The sequence below is a fragment of the Nelumbo nucifera genome, chromosome 6 (genome assembly GCF_055504915.1).
Source record: "Nelumbo nucifera cultivar China Antique chromosome 6, China Antique-T2T, whole genome shotgun sequence".
Classification (NCBI taxonomy): Eukaryota; Viridiplantae; Streptophyta; class Magnoliopsida; order Proteales; family Nelumbonaceae; genus Nelumbo; species Nelumbo nucifera.
In genome coordinates, this window is record NC_142654.1 from 66,450,909 (window position 1) to 66,465,563 (window position 14,655).

Genomic DNA, 14,655 nt, shown 5'->3' on the forward strand with positions numbered 1-14,655 from the left:
CATTGACAGCCCAATGACTCGTGACTCGACCAAAGTGAAAGAAGTCACTCGATCGGCAAAACGCAAGAGTGGTTAATTGCCAATTTGCCATGACTCAAGTAGTCAGATCCCTCATGCTCACGAATTGAATCAAATCAGGGGAATGATGGAGTCGAAGTGGAAATCGGCAAGCTGTGGTTGTGACTTGAGAGTTAGAGAGGCTCAATTATAAGCTTCTTTTAATATATTTTTATAGTGGCTTAGTATAAGTCATTTGGTTTGTAGGAATAGAGGCATGGAATTAGAATAGGAATGATCCAATCTGATTCAAACTATTTGGTTGAGTGAAATTGTAATCTCATTAATTTCCATTCCTGTTGAAATGTCATTCCTCCATTTGAGGAAATGATCATTTTCTCTCCTTTTCTCAAGAATGAAAATCCATTCTAATCAATTCTGATTTCGATTTTGATTTCAACTGCAAATCTAACAGACCCTCCCTAAAGGGAAAAATTCTATTAATGAAGTAAAACCGACAATAGTTGTGCTTACAAAATAAACGTAAACATAGAGATACCACCACCACCACTACTACTAGTACTACACATGAAAGAAAGCTAAGCGATGACTCTTATTATGGAGTGAGATAGCTAGCTAACAGGGGCCGGCTGGTCATTGAGAGTTCACCACGCATGGCTCAGGATTTCGGGTGCCGTTGAAACTAGGGGTGACGTATTTACAAATGGATCTGGTAGTGTGTCCACCAGTAGCCAGGTCTAAGTGAATATCCTCAATCGTAACATTCTCACAGGGTACGTCCTTGCTGCATGCCAGATTCACCGCCACCAAAGTCGACGACGTCCCTCTGATGTGCTTGAAATGAACGTCACTCAGCTTCACTCGAGATGATCCCTGCGTATGCACATCATCAATCAATTTAGTAACCCTTAATCTTACGGCCCCATTCGTTTCAAATTATTACGTACCCTGGAAAGACAAGTAGAAGAGGGACACCGGGTCTGGTCGATTATGATGGGGTTGGCCACATTGTTCACCACAATATCTTGGAAAGTGAGGTTGGAGGCCGTAGTGCTTTCAGGCGAGTTTTTCCATGTCTTGATCCTAACGCCGTTGGATGTGCCGCTGAGGACGCAGTTTCTCACAACAATCCCCGTCAAATCTCCTTCGCCGTGGTATCTTCCCAATCCTCCAACACTGAAAAGACAAACCAGCAAACAATTAACCAGCCCGGAATATTGAACGGCCGGCAGGGCAGGGCAGGAGGGGGGAGTACCTGATGCCATGGCCTGGTCCGCAAGTGAGACCAGTGATGGCGATATGAGAATTGCCGGGTCCGATGGAGATACAATCATCGCCGGTTCCGATGACCGATTGAGTGATGGTGACACCAGTGGAATGCTCAATGTGAACGCCATCGGTGTCGGGGCTATTTGATGGAGCCGATATTTTGATCGCACTCCCGTGGAAGTTTCTGCAATTCGCCAGAGATAGGTGGTACGACTTGCTATTCAAAGATGTGATGCCTCGCACCACCGTGTTTGTCGTCGATATGAATTTCACATTCTGCTTCGTCATCATTCCCAACCCAATTAAATTAGCCACCTGGATTCAGAATAACAGAATATTGAAATGAGTTTGATACATATATTACCGATGGAAGATATTCGCAATCCATGTCGACGGGGCATTTGTTGAAGCGCCATGCACCAACTCCTTGCCCATCAAACGTTCCACCTCCCGTCAATGTCAATCTGTCAACCCATCCAATTTCTATCCAAGGCGACGTTCCAAACTTGCTCAGCTGGGTCAACGCCTTCAAGTAACCCTACAATGTATCCGTCCATTCATTCACTTATTCATCCAAATATAAAGCAGTTTGACAAGTTTTTATGGGAAAATCTTCTGATAGAAAAAGATTCATTGAGCTTTTGCACAAAAATCTGAATAGTTGAAAATTAATTGGTAGATATACATCTTTTTATGCGAGAATAAAATTCGAAAAATAAATAAATTTTTCGCATCTTTTCAGCACTCCAGCTTTTAACGGCTAAATTTTTCATAAAACAAATAGGAATAGACGGAAAATCGGTCTACCTGACTTATAAACAGCCAAAAGATCATACAAAAAAGCGCACCAAACAAGTCAATAGTAAAAAAAGCCTAAGCCCATAGTAGAAACGCCTTGGACTGGTCGGTGGTCATATTCATCCAGCCGTCCCTTAATTTGGGCCTTGATCAATTTGGGCCAAACTAAATTGCACGAGATTTTTTTTCCATATTAATTCACCTGCATGTCGACGGTGATGGATGTAACATGATGACAGGGTCCCGAAAACTTGATAGGGCCGAGTCGGTAAGTTGCTTTTGGAATCAGAAGCGTTACTGAACCCGAAGATCCGCATGCCGCCTCCCACGCTGCATTGAAAGCCTGTTTGGATTTGGATCAATCACACAGTTCTCAAAACCCAATTAATCTACCATTTTCATTCAAATGGCTAATCCCTATTTTCGCAAACCAAATGGACTAACCTGACTATCATCGATTCTGCCGTCTCCTCTGGCGCCATAACTAATCACATTGAAGATATTGGATTGGACTTCTCCAGATAGCGCTGTATCTGCTGCTATGCTTCTATCAACTGGTTTTGATCTTTCTCCCGAAACAATAACTCCATTAATGCAGAAAAAACACACAAACAAACACAATTTGATATCAAGCCTGGTCATGTTGGCACTGGCACTGGCACTGGCACTGGCACTGGGGGTTAATTAGGGTTTATGTCGTCCCGGATAGGCTTGGAAGACGTGGGCTTTATGTGTGTGAATTTATAGGTTTTAACAACAGATGAGGGAATTGTGGGATTCCTGAATTGTCGCAACTCCCTTCCCCACCGATACCAGATTTAGTAGGTAGTAGGTACACTCTTGTGAGCTTTCTGAGTATACTCAGGAAGAACTCAACAACCAGTTTGTTAACCGTGTGTTCCTGCTTACTTTGATTTGGACTTACTCTACCATATATGTCGTTCATTTTAACCGCCACCATTTCCTCATTCCTCTCCAACAATAAATTGTTTACCTTACATCAAGTGTTGCTTCTCCTTATACCTTACAAAGCAGCATCTAAGGGCCCCGTTTGATTCGTGGGAATAGGGGTCTGGAATCGAAATTGATTGTTTGGTTGGACAAAATTAGAATTTCATTCTCATTCCTATTAGAATGACCTTCCTTCATTTGAAGGAATGGCCATTCATTGTCCCTTTTTGGGGAACAAAATCTCATTTTTGTTGATTTCAATTTTCATTCACATTCCTTTCCGAACCAAATAAACTATGGGAATAAACCATTCCGATTCCGATTTTATAAAATTTCAATTCCAATTTTAACTACAAACCAAATAAACCCTACGACTTTTTTTTTTCTTTTTTGGTGTCAAAGGTGCCTTCCTTCTTCCAAAAGCTTTTTTGACTCAAATCTTAATTTTTAGCATAAAGAAAATGTATATTATATGCAATTAATTATATATTTCGAATATATCTATATAATTTATTTTCTAAAAACATATACTATAAGGGGGCGAGCCGAGTATAAAGTTGGGGTATATTTTATTAAAACCAATTTTACTTCTATATAAATTAGTGGGTCCTTGACACCCAAAATAAAAAAGTCCCATTAAAATGTTAAGGGCTGCTCAAAATCTCTAATGCCCTTAAAATGGTTCACTACCAGAAATATGACATATACCAACGGACAATAACCATCGATATCGATATAGGTCCGACGTCCACCCCAAACATGTGCAAAATACACCGATATCGTTCATCGGTAAAAGATATCCATCCGTACATGTGCAAAATACACCGATGGCTTGGTTTGTCAGTATAGATATACCATACCAATAGTTTTTGCCGTCAATATAGGTCTTATATACATCAAATTACCAATCATTATATCTTTAGGTACAAGTGTATAATTAGGGGTGAACATTATTCAATTAAAATTATAAAACCGAATCAAAATTTTCAGTTTTGACCTTTTTAGTTTGGCTTTACGGTTTATATTTTTAATATATAATATCTATGGTATACATTAAAATATAGATACTGTTGAAATTCGGTTTTAACCAACAAACGAACCAAAAGTTTTGATTTTGGTTTGATTTTCCATTTAAAAGTTTGGTTTTAAAAATTTTAATTTATTCAATTCTGTTTTTAACCAATAAATCCTATAATATAGTAAGGGTTTGTTATAAGTTTGTGATGTACCAACAATTCTGTCCGTCATTTAAGGCGCTATACCAATAAACAATCCTTATATTTGTTTTGATTGTTTTCCCTTTATTACCATTCGATCACTTGTTCCAATTAACAACATAAAAACTAACTAGGGGAGACCCATCTGATGGGCTTTGTTAAAATAATTTCAAGCAATAGAATTAGGGGTGCAAGTTGGGTGTATTCAATTCAACTCGATCCGATTCAATCAAAGCTTTTGTAAAGGTTCGGTTTGAATTTTTGAACTTTAAAAAAAAAAAAAAAAAAAAAAAAAACTCAGGCCTAAACTAAACTCAAGTTGGGCTTAGGTTGAGGCCTCAAGTACTGATTCAATGCAATTGAGCTACAAAGCTCAATATGCCCAAGCCCAAGCCTAGACCGAGTAGGAATGGCAACAGAGTGGATTTGGTGAGGATTTTGTAAATTATAAGCTCTACCTGCCTAGCGGGTTGGATTTGGAGAATCCAAACCCTCCTTGTACATGAAAATGCAAAACCCTCCCCATATTCAAGGGTAGTGGTGGGTTGGATTTAAAACCCACATTTAATTTCCTATTATTCCTTGTTATACAAAAGCAATAAATAAGTAAAATAACATAAATAAATAACAAAATTTCTAATTATTTGATTAAGATGTAAAAGAGCACATAAACTATCAATTATCCTTTACATCTAATTCAAAATATTATTAAATTCACCACCTAGTACATAAAGTTTATATGCATTCCAACAATATGCAAGTTGAAGGGCTCGAGTTTAGCCTAATACCATACCCTACCCGTAACGTACGAGTTGTAGAATCTCAAAACCCAACTTGCCCAAAAACCCATCCTTCAAACAAAAAACCTGCCCCGTCGAGGTGGGTAGGGATAGATACCCACCGAGTATGGTAAAAATTGGCATCCCTAAGCCTGAGATGTTTAGTTAAGGTTGAGTTGAACCTAGGTTGGTAAACTTAGGCATAACCTTGAATTGGACCAAGCTTAAGCTTGAGGTTTGAGACTTTGGATTGGATTGACCCTCAACCTGACCCAACCCACTCAAGTTGCACCTAGTAGGGACCTGTGTGATGCACATGCTTTGTTAAGTGAAAGCTAAGCAATAAAAGCACATAAATGGGAAATTTCTCATATTCCTTAGTCTAAAATATTTTATACTGTAAATTTAAATTTTTAATTTATCTTTTAATAATACCATTGTGATTTTTAAATTTAATTTTTTAAGTTTAAATCTTTTGAACCAACCAACCAAACTGGAAATTGGTTCAAACCAATATAACCCAAGTTGGTTGGTTTTCACTAATGGTTGGTTGGTTTTGGGTGACCAATTCCCCAACCTAGCCACGTCAATTTGGTTAGCCAAACAATGTACAACTAAATCGAACCAACCTGTGAACACTCCTAATTTTAGTTGAACTAATAGTTTAATATCTAATAAATAAAAATAGTTTAATGTCCAATAATTATTGAAAATTTTCTACTAAATAACAAAACAAAAATAGATTTATACATAATTATAGTAAATATATTTATCAATAATATAAGTTTTAGTATATAAGTTTATAATAAATATAGATTAAGATTTTAAAATTATCATTAATAAATATCAATTCCAGAAAGTTACTTTCTAGAATTATTAATTGATCTAAGTGAAATAATGTTTTTATTATTAGTACATTAATAATTGCAATTATTATTATATTTTTTTATATTTTTAAAATCTATTAAAAACATTTTTTGAAAGTAATTACCCATTTTTGTTATTTGAAAGCTCAATACCTTGAAATATTTAATCTATTTTTCATTATTTCAATAAAATTAAAAAAATAAATTATTTATATGTCATATTATTATTATCAAATATTATTAAGTCTATAATATTATTATTATCAACTATTTTGTGTTGTTGATAAAATTTTTAAGGTTATTACATGATTTTTTTATTTAATATATTTTATTTTTTAAATAATATTTAAACTATTATTTAGTTAATAAATTTTTAATATTTTAAATTAGTTATTTACAATATTATTTATCTATTTAATTAATATCATTATTTAGTTATTTCAGCATTACTTATTTATTGAATTTCATAATCCATAAAATTATAAGTTATACTACTATTACATAATTTTGTAAAATATAAATTTATTATTAATTCAAATATTATGAAATCTATGATAAAAATTTTCTAATTTTCATAAAAATTTTAAGTTTATTAATTAATTTTGTTCTTTTAACTATTTAAAATTTATTTATGTTAAATGTTTTGTTGTTTAAAATATTTAGTTATTTAAATATTTAAATAAAATGTAAAATATTTAAAATTTTTATTATTGAAATTGTACTTATATTAAAGTTATTACATAATATTAAATATTTTGTTACAGAACATTTAGCTATTTTTAATATTTTTTATTTATAATATTTAATTATTGAAAATTTTAAATAATTTTTTTAATTTTAAATTTTATTATATGAATAATATTTAAATTGAATAATTATAAAATTATAATTTATATCATTAGTACATAATTTTGTTATTAATTTCATAAAAGTATAAAGTTATTAATATTTTTTGTATTTTTAAATAATTTTATTATAATATTTAAATAGTTCTTATTTTTTTTAATTCAAACTTTCATTTGATAGATATAGATGAAAAGTTGGGGATAGGATAAATAGGAATTATAGATAATTTAGGATAGAAACTATCTACTAAATTAGAGATAATTAGGAATTATATATAATTTAGGAGAAAAATAGGAATTATAGATAATTTAGGAGAAAGTGGGGGATAGTGGTGCCACTTGGATATATGAGATTAGATTTTGGTAGAGAAAGATTTTAGGAATAGTTTAGGAAGGGATATCCAAAGGGATAAAGATAGAGAAAAGAGGGATGGGCAAGGCATACTGAGATGTCAAAATGAGAGTGGGAGAAGAGAGTGATGAGGTGGCTTTATGAGGGAGAAATGAAGGCTAAAATGAAGAGGGGTTGAGAGTTCTTGGTTGGGGTAAGGGAGAAAACTCAGGCCATGATGCTCCATGTTTCTACTTTAGTGTGTATGTATATATATATATACACAAATAAATTACATTTGTACAAAACACTTATAGATCATTTGCAAAGAATAAATAAATAAATAATTGTAATTCCATTAATACAAATAAATTACCTTTACTTTGAATCTTACATAGCATCACTTTATTAAAAAAAAAAAATTACATAGGCACCATAACTTGTCTAAACTCCCCAGTCATCAAATATAATTGCTTACGTTTCTCCAAGATGGGTCTTCCTGCTCGATTCTACCAGCCAACATATTTTGGTAACAGACTACACATTTCTCCTATAAAAAAATATCAATGAATACTAAAATGATACTTAAAATAGATTTCTACAAAATAAAATAAAATAATCATTTTTCTAATATTACCATCTTAAATTTCATTAGATAGACAACTTTCATTAGATAAAATGCAAATCATAGGAGGTCGTGTATGCTCTGGCAGTTCATTAAACAAATGTTGTATGCACATGTTTGATTAAACTATAGGAGAGGTTAAAAGTTGTCCATATAAAATTATTGAAAAGTTAAATACATAAAAATGAATTTTAATATTTTATCGATTATTCTAAAATAATTACTTACAATGTTGGAGAAACATTCAACCTTAGTCTATGTTCTCAGTTTGGAATAGAACCAATGTTACAAATCTAATCTAGGGTTTTTAGCATGTCAGGTTTAGGTTGAGATAGGGTGGTCTCTGTCCCAAATGGATAATTAACCGGGACAAAACCACAAACCCAAAACCATCCAATATGATGATAACACAAATTAAAAGGAAATGTATATTTATACTTTCATATGCACTTAAGAATGCATATTACAATATGTGAATGATTAGCATGAGTTCACCTATACGTAACACGTGTATAAATACACACTATACATTTTATTTGTGAACAAAATATATTTTATCAATTATAAGTACATGTATAAATATATCAAATATGTATATGAAAATTTATCAATGAAACATATACATATTTTTAACTCTTTTTACTCATAAATAAATTCCAATAAAAGATGGATGTCCTAAATAGATTAAAAAAACCCTTGCAAATCCAACCAATCCACCCAGGTCCAATTCGAGCTTGAAACCCAGCATGAGTTGTGTTGGGTTAAGTTTAGGTTGGGCTTGGGGTGGATAATCCAAGCTTGACCTCGAGTTGGGCCAAGCTTGAGCCCAAGGTTTGAAATTAGGGTTGGACTTGGTTTGACCCTCAACCCAAATCAACCCACCCGAGTTGCACCCCTAATGGGTTGGGAGATTTGGGGAGGCATGAATTAAATCCACAATTATTTACTGTAAATTAATTAATTAACAATTAAATCCATAATTATTTATTGTAAATTAAACCCATAGTTAATTCTACTTTAAACTAAATAAAGTTATTACTTTTAATTAACAAAGTTAAGTAAATTAAATACTATAAATTAAGTAATTAGTATTAATTAATCAAAAATTACTGTTAATTAACAATAAATTTTCTTTTAACTATGATTAGGGTTAGCAATTTTGACCCCAACCCATTTGAACCACCCAACCCACCCATCTTGGAACCCACCCATACTCACCCAATCTATTGGTGGGTCAATATGGGTCGAGTAGCCCATTGGGGTCAATGGAAAAGGGTCGGGTGGGTTGGATCGAGGGTACCCATTAGAGTCAGGATGGGTTGGGTCGTGCGGGTCAAAGTCAATTCTATCTTCACTTGCCAAATCTAAAAAATAAAGAAGTTGTAGTGATTCAAACTCAGGCCTCCTAATGTGTCCACATCTCATTATACTTTCAAATCACCATGCCACATTTCATTTTGTAATTACAAGTGACACAAAATAGATTTTATTAATTCTCGTGCTCACATGCAATTTTATAAAGTAATTTTATGAAAAGCACTTTTACAAAAGCACTTTTACAAAAGTACTTTTACATGAAAGTACATTTACAAAAGCATGTTTACACGAAAGCACTTTATGAAAGTACTTTTATGAAAACACTTTGATGAAAGCATAAAAACACTTTTATAAAATTACTTCTATGAAAGCAATTTTACAAAAGTACTTTTACACAAAAGCACTTTTATTAAAGTACTTTTACTAAAACACTTTTATGAAAGCATTAAAGCACTTTTATAAAAGTACTTTTACAAAAGCACATTTACAAAAGTACTTTTACACAAAAGCACTTTTATTAAAGTACTTTTACGGAAACACTTTTATGAAAGCAAAAAAACCACTTTTATAAAAGTACTTTTATGAAAGCATAAAAGCACTTTTATAAAAGTGCTTTTATGAAAGCATAAAAGCACTTTTATGAAAGTACTTTTATCATAGCACTTTTATAAAAGTTATGCATTTTTTGCATTTTCTGTCATTTTTCTGTTATTTTCTACATTTTCTGTAATGTTTTGTTATTTTTCTACATTTTCTAAAATTTTCTGGTATTTTCTGCATTATCTACAATTTTGGTGTTTTCTGCATTTTTTGGTGTTTTTCATGCATTTTCTACAAATTTTTGGTTTTTTTTTTTGCATTTTTTGCAACTTTCTGCATTTATCTACATTTTTTGCATTTTCGGGTTTACAAGTTGACCTGACTCATTTTTGTCATTATTCTCTCAAAATTTATTATTTTGGGTATATGGGCCATCTCGACCCATTTTTGTATTTATAAATGAGGGTAGGTAGATTAGTATGGGTGAGGGTGGTTAAGGGTCAATATGGATGGATCAAGTGGGTCAATATGGGTGGGTCAAGGTGGGTTAGAGTTAGGGTGGGTTATGACCCTTTAACAAGGATTAATGATGGGTTATAGTGGGTTAGTGGGTCAATATGGGTGTAGGGGTGAGCACTATTTGATTAAAACCAAAAATTTCGGTTTCGGTTTTTCAAATTAGATTTTTTGTTAACCGAATTAATCAAAATTTTTATTATTATATTAATATATAATATATAATAAGTAACATATAATATATAATATATTACATATTTATATATTAATATATAATATACTGAAATTTGATTTCATAATATATATTTTATAATATATAATATATATAATAGAATATATATTATTAAAATTCAATTTTAACAAAAAAATTGGGTTTCAGTTATTTCAATTTTTCTAAATTCCAGTTTCAATTCGGTTTTTATTTTTTTTAGTTCAGTTTTTAAAATTTCATTTTATTCGGTTCGATTTTTAACCAAATAAACTGAATGCTCACCCCTATATGGGTGGATTGGTATTCAACCCTTACCCAACCCAACCCAACCCACCCATTTGCCACCCCTAACTATGATGCCTGGGTTTTTAAAAATTTAGGAGATTAAATGGTTAAAACCACTCAAAAGATTAACATGATCAAACATGTCAATTGAATCAATCAAAATGTAAAATGTAATTGAATTAAGTAATATTACCTAATAGAACTCACTAAATACTTCATTTAGTTTTGCAAACGGATTGGTTTTGGTTTTTAATGAAAAAGATGTAGGTCAGGTCATCTAAACCCAAAGCAACTCATTAGAAGCAAATGCTCAACCATAAACCGGTGCAATTGTTAGTTTCCAACAACATTAAAAGGTCGGATATGTGTTAACTGTAAATACAATATGTCGTAAAAATAAGCAATTCATTGTGTAGCGGAATGTGTAGTAAAGATAAGCTCTATGTACAGTTACAATGTTCCAATTTGCTTAGAAAAGGTGATTATAACTCACATAATGGTGTAACAAAGAGTCTAGAAAATAACATTGAACCGCTTCTTCGGGTGACAAAAACAACAGTGGAGTTTTTGTCAAATAAACAAAAAGACTGCAAAATTTCACAAATGCATTGACTCACCTAGTTTGGCAACTTAGCTGAACTCTATTTTCCACTTGGTTTTGAGACAAATGTAATTCACAATAGTTAAGTCATGATATAAAACATCATTTCTATATGTAAAACAAGAAAAAATACAGAGTATTTTTGGGACTTTATCTAAGTGGAATTGCAAAAAGAATAGAGGCATTGCAATGGAAGAAAATCAGATTTACCAAGGACAGGATAATATTTTCTCATCTTATGTACAATCCAAACAATGAATGGGGCAAAGCCTTGTTTTGGACCAAATTTTTAAGTTTCTTAGTGTATTATGATGAAATGAACAATCTTTTGGCAAGTTTCCTACTATTTTACAATGTAGAATGGTGATTGAATGTAAATGAAGTAGCCCTGAGAAAGCAAGTGAGAGGGAGCAATATATGCTGAAGTGGCAATTTGAAAAAGGGAGAGAAGAAAGCTGAGGTGTCTTCATGAGAGAACATCTCTAATTTAGTAGAGAGATTCTCTACCAAACTATCTCTAATTCCTATTTATCCTCTCCCCCATTTTTCATCTAGACTTATCTAAAGAAAGTTTCAATTAAAAAATTCAGAACTATTTAAATGCTATAACGAAATTATATACTAAATTTAAAATATTTATTCAAAACACAAAAAACTAATAGATTTAATAATATTCATATTATTAATAATTCAATATTTTTACAAAATTCATCATGAAATTATGTAGTAACAATATAAATTATAATTTTACAATGATTCAATTTAAATTTTATTCAAATAATAAAAATTTAACAATAAAAAGTAAAACAATATTTCAATATTTCAATAACTAAAATATTAAATAAAAAACATTAAAAATAGCTAAATAATATAACAAAATATTTATTATTACGTAATAAAATTAAAATAAATAAATTTCAAATAATGAAAAATTTTAAATATTTTACATATTAATTAAATATTTAAATAACAAAATATTTAACATGACAAAATTTTAAATCGTTAAAATAATAAAAGTATGTAATAAATTTAAAAAAGTCTTAAAAGTAGAAAAATAATTATAATAGAACTCATAATATTCATATTAATAATAATTTAATATTTTGCAAAATTAATAACGAATTATGTAATAATAGTACATTAATTTTATGGATTATTAAATTCAATAAATAATTAATATTTTAAGAAGTTAACTAACAATATTATGTCAATAACTAAATAATATTGTAAATAACTAATTTCACTTATATCAATTAATAATTATAGAAAATAACAACCAACAAAATTATAATTTTTAGTAATAATTTTACAGCAATAGTGAATATTCATTATATATTTATATATACTATAATTAATACTTATTTCATTTTCAGTAATTATTAATTGTTTTTATAAATTTGCTTCTAATAATTATTTATAAATATATTTTTATTTTTTCTATTTAATAGAAAATTATCAATAATTATTGGAGATTAAACAACTATTATTTAGCTTTTGAAATTTAATTTATTGTATTTAGTGTATTTTTGTTATAAATTTATTTTTAGTAATTATATATTTTCTAGAAATTATAGATTAATACTTCTTAGAGATTAAACTATTATTTAAGATTACACTATTTATTGATTAATTTAGTATATTTTCAGTATTTATTATATTTTTGTAATTATTGTATTTTTATTATATCTATTATATTTTCATTATAAACTTATTTTCAATGATTGTGTATGTTTGCTATAAATTTTCAATAATTACTGGAGGTTAAACTAGTATTATTTATTAGAGATTATACTATAAATTTAGTTGAAATTAGGAGTGTTCAATGATTAATTTAGTTCAGTTGCAAACTGTTTCGCCGACCAAATTGATCTGGTCAAGTTCGTAATTTGTCACTTGAAACCGATTGACTATTAGTGAAAATCCAGCAACTCGGGTTGTATCGATTTGGGTCTATTTTCGGTTTAATTTGTTTGTTCAAAAGATTTAAACTTAAAAATTAACTTTTAATTTCATAAATTACAATGATATTATTAAAAAATAAATCTATGATATAAAATATTTTAAACTAACAAATATGGCAATTTTCCTACTTTCTCATATTAAAAAATTAAATTTAAAATATAATTTTTAGATCTAATTTTTTATTTTTTTTGTCAGAGTGGGTCATCCGTTCAGACCAAACAATTAGATCGTTCGACACCAAAACATCTCCCTATCTAGTCCAATTTTAAAAACTCTGGACGGGGAGTGGGTGCCTTGCCTTAAGCTTGGCTTGGTGTGCGGCATGGCCTGGCCCAAGGCCCGACCCATGGACCAGCCCGACCCACGGCACTACACGGGCCCGTGTGCGGGCTTAAGCCATGGGTCATGCCAAACCGACCCCCCAAATTATCCTAGAGGGAGGCACGACCTGGGATGCCTCGTGGGCTAGCACGACACAACTTGCACTTTGTGTAGGCCACATGCGGGTTGTGTCATACCGACCCAACACGACCTAATTTACACCTCTACTTGAACCTGCCCAATATTGGGGATAGGGCAGGGAGATTTGAGGATTCTCCTTCCTTGATGAAGAATGGGGTACCTTGCCCCTGAACTCGGCTAACATTGAGCCCTGAACCCGCATGACACTGGGGACGGGGTAAGGAAAGGGATGGGGTGCTATATAATTGTTAATTATTAGTGGAATTAATAAAAATGTTAATTTTTATAATTCTTTTTATTTATTTAAAAATTAATCAAAATTTTATTTAAAAATAATAAAAAATAAAAATTATTAAATTACTACAAATTATTAAAAAATATTTATTCATATTCAATTAACAAAAATTATTTTTTTATAAATAAATATTAAATGAAAAAATTATTAAATCTTTCAGGATTATAGCAAAGGGTCCAAAACTCTTAATAAGGGTAAAGGAGGAAGGAGAGGCTTTCTAATGTAGCCTAAACTACTATAGTATAGATGTAGATAGATTCAATAAACACTCATTTTTCAAATAAATACACCAAAACTTACCTCACCTCAACCCACTTCTTGTGACAAAGATTTCGATCACAACGTATGTATATGGTCATCAAATTCTCCACCACCATTTAGATCTAAAAGGAATGAACGAAGACTTGAAAGAGGAGGTTGTCCATGACAAAGGCCTAATTGACTTCTATCTTCTCTATGCCGCGACTCATAAATGGTGAATAAGAATGGGGAAGATGGATGGTGTGCATCTTAATGGGATTTGTGTAGTGAACTGAAGATAGTGTCTCTATCTTGGCCATTAAATGGTGAGGTTTCTTAACTTCTCCAAGCTTGGACATACAAATATATAGGTTAATGGATTTTCCATAAATTATTTACTAAATGGAATTTTTAAACAAATTAATTTCTTCCATAGCTCAGCTTTGTTTCTCCTTTTCTCCCTTCAACATCTACTCAAACGGAAGATAGGCAGCTTCCTTTCTCTATTTGCTTCTTTAACAATGTTA

The 14,655-nt window shown here is 31.0% G+C and overlaps 1 protein-coding gene across 1 annotated transcript; it reads right to left on the minus strand.

The window, feature by feature from the left end:
* Positions 1 to 341: 341 nt before the first annotated feature.
* On the minus strand, positions 342 to 2,881 carry LOC104606848 (exopolygalacturonase-like). Its single transcript, XM_010272246.2, has 6 exons — positions 2,530 to 2,881; positions 2,288 to 2,428; positions 1,652 to 1,825; positions 1,274 to 1,563; positions 966 to 1,194; positions 342 to 891 (listed from the first exon to the last, which is right to left on the minus strand). Exons 1-6 carry the CDS (start codon positions 2,725 to 2,727, stop codon positions 652 to 654), a joined length of 1,272 nt encoding a protein of 423 aa, XP_010270548.1. The 5' UTR covers positions 2,728 to 2,881; the 3' UTR covers positions 342 to 651.
* Between the last annotated feature and the right edge of the window lie 11,774 nt (positions 2,882 to 14,655).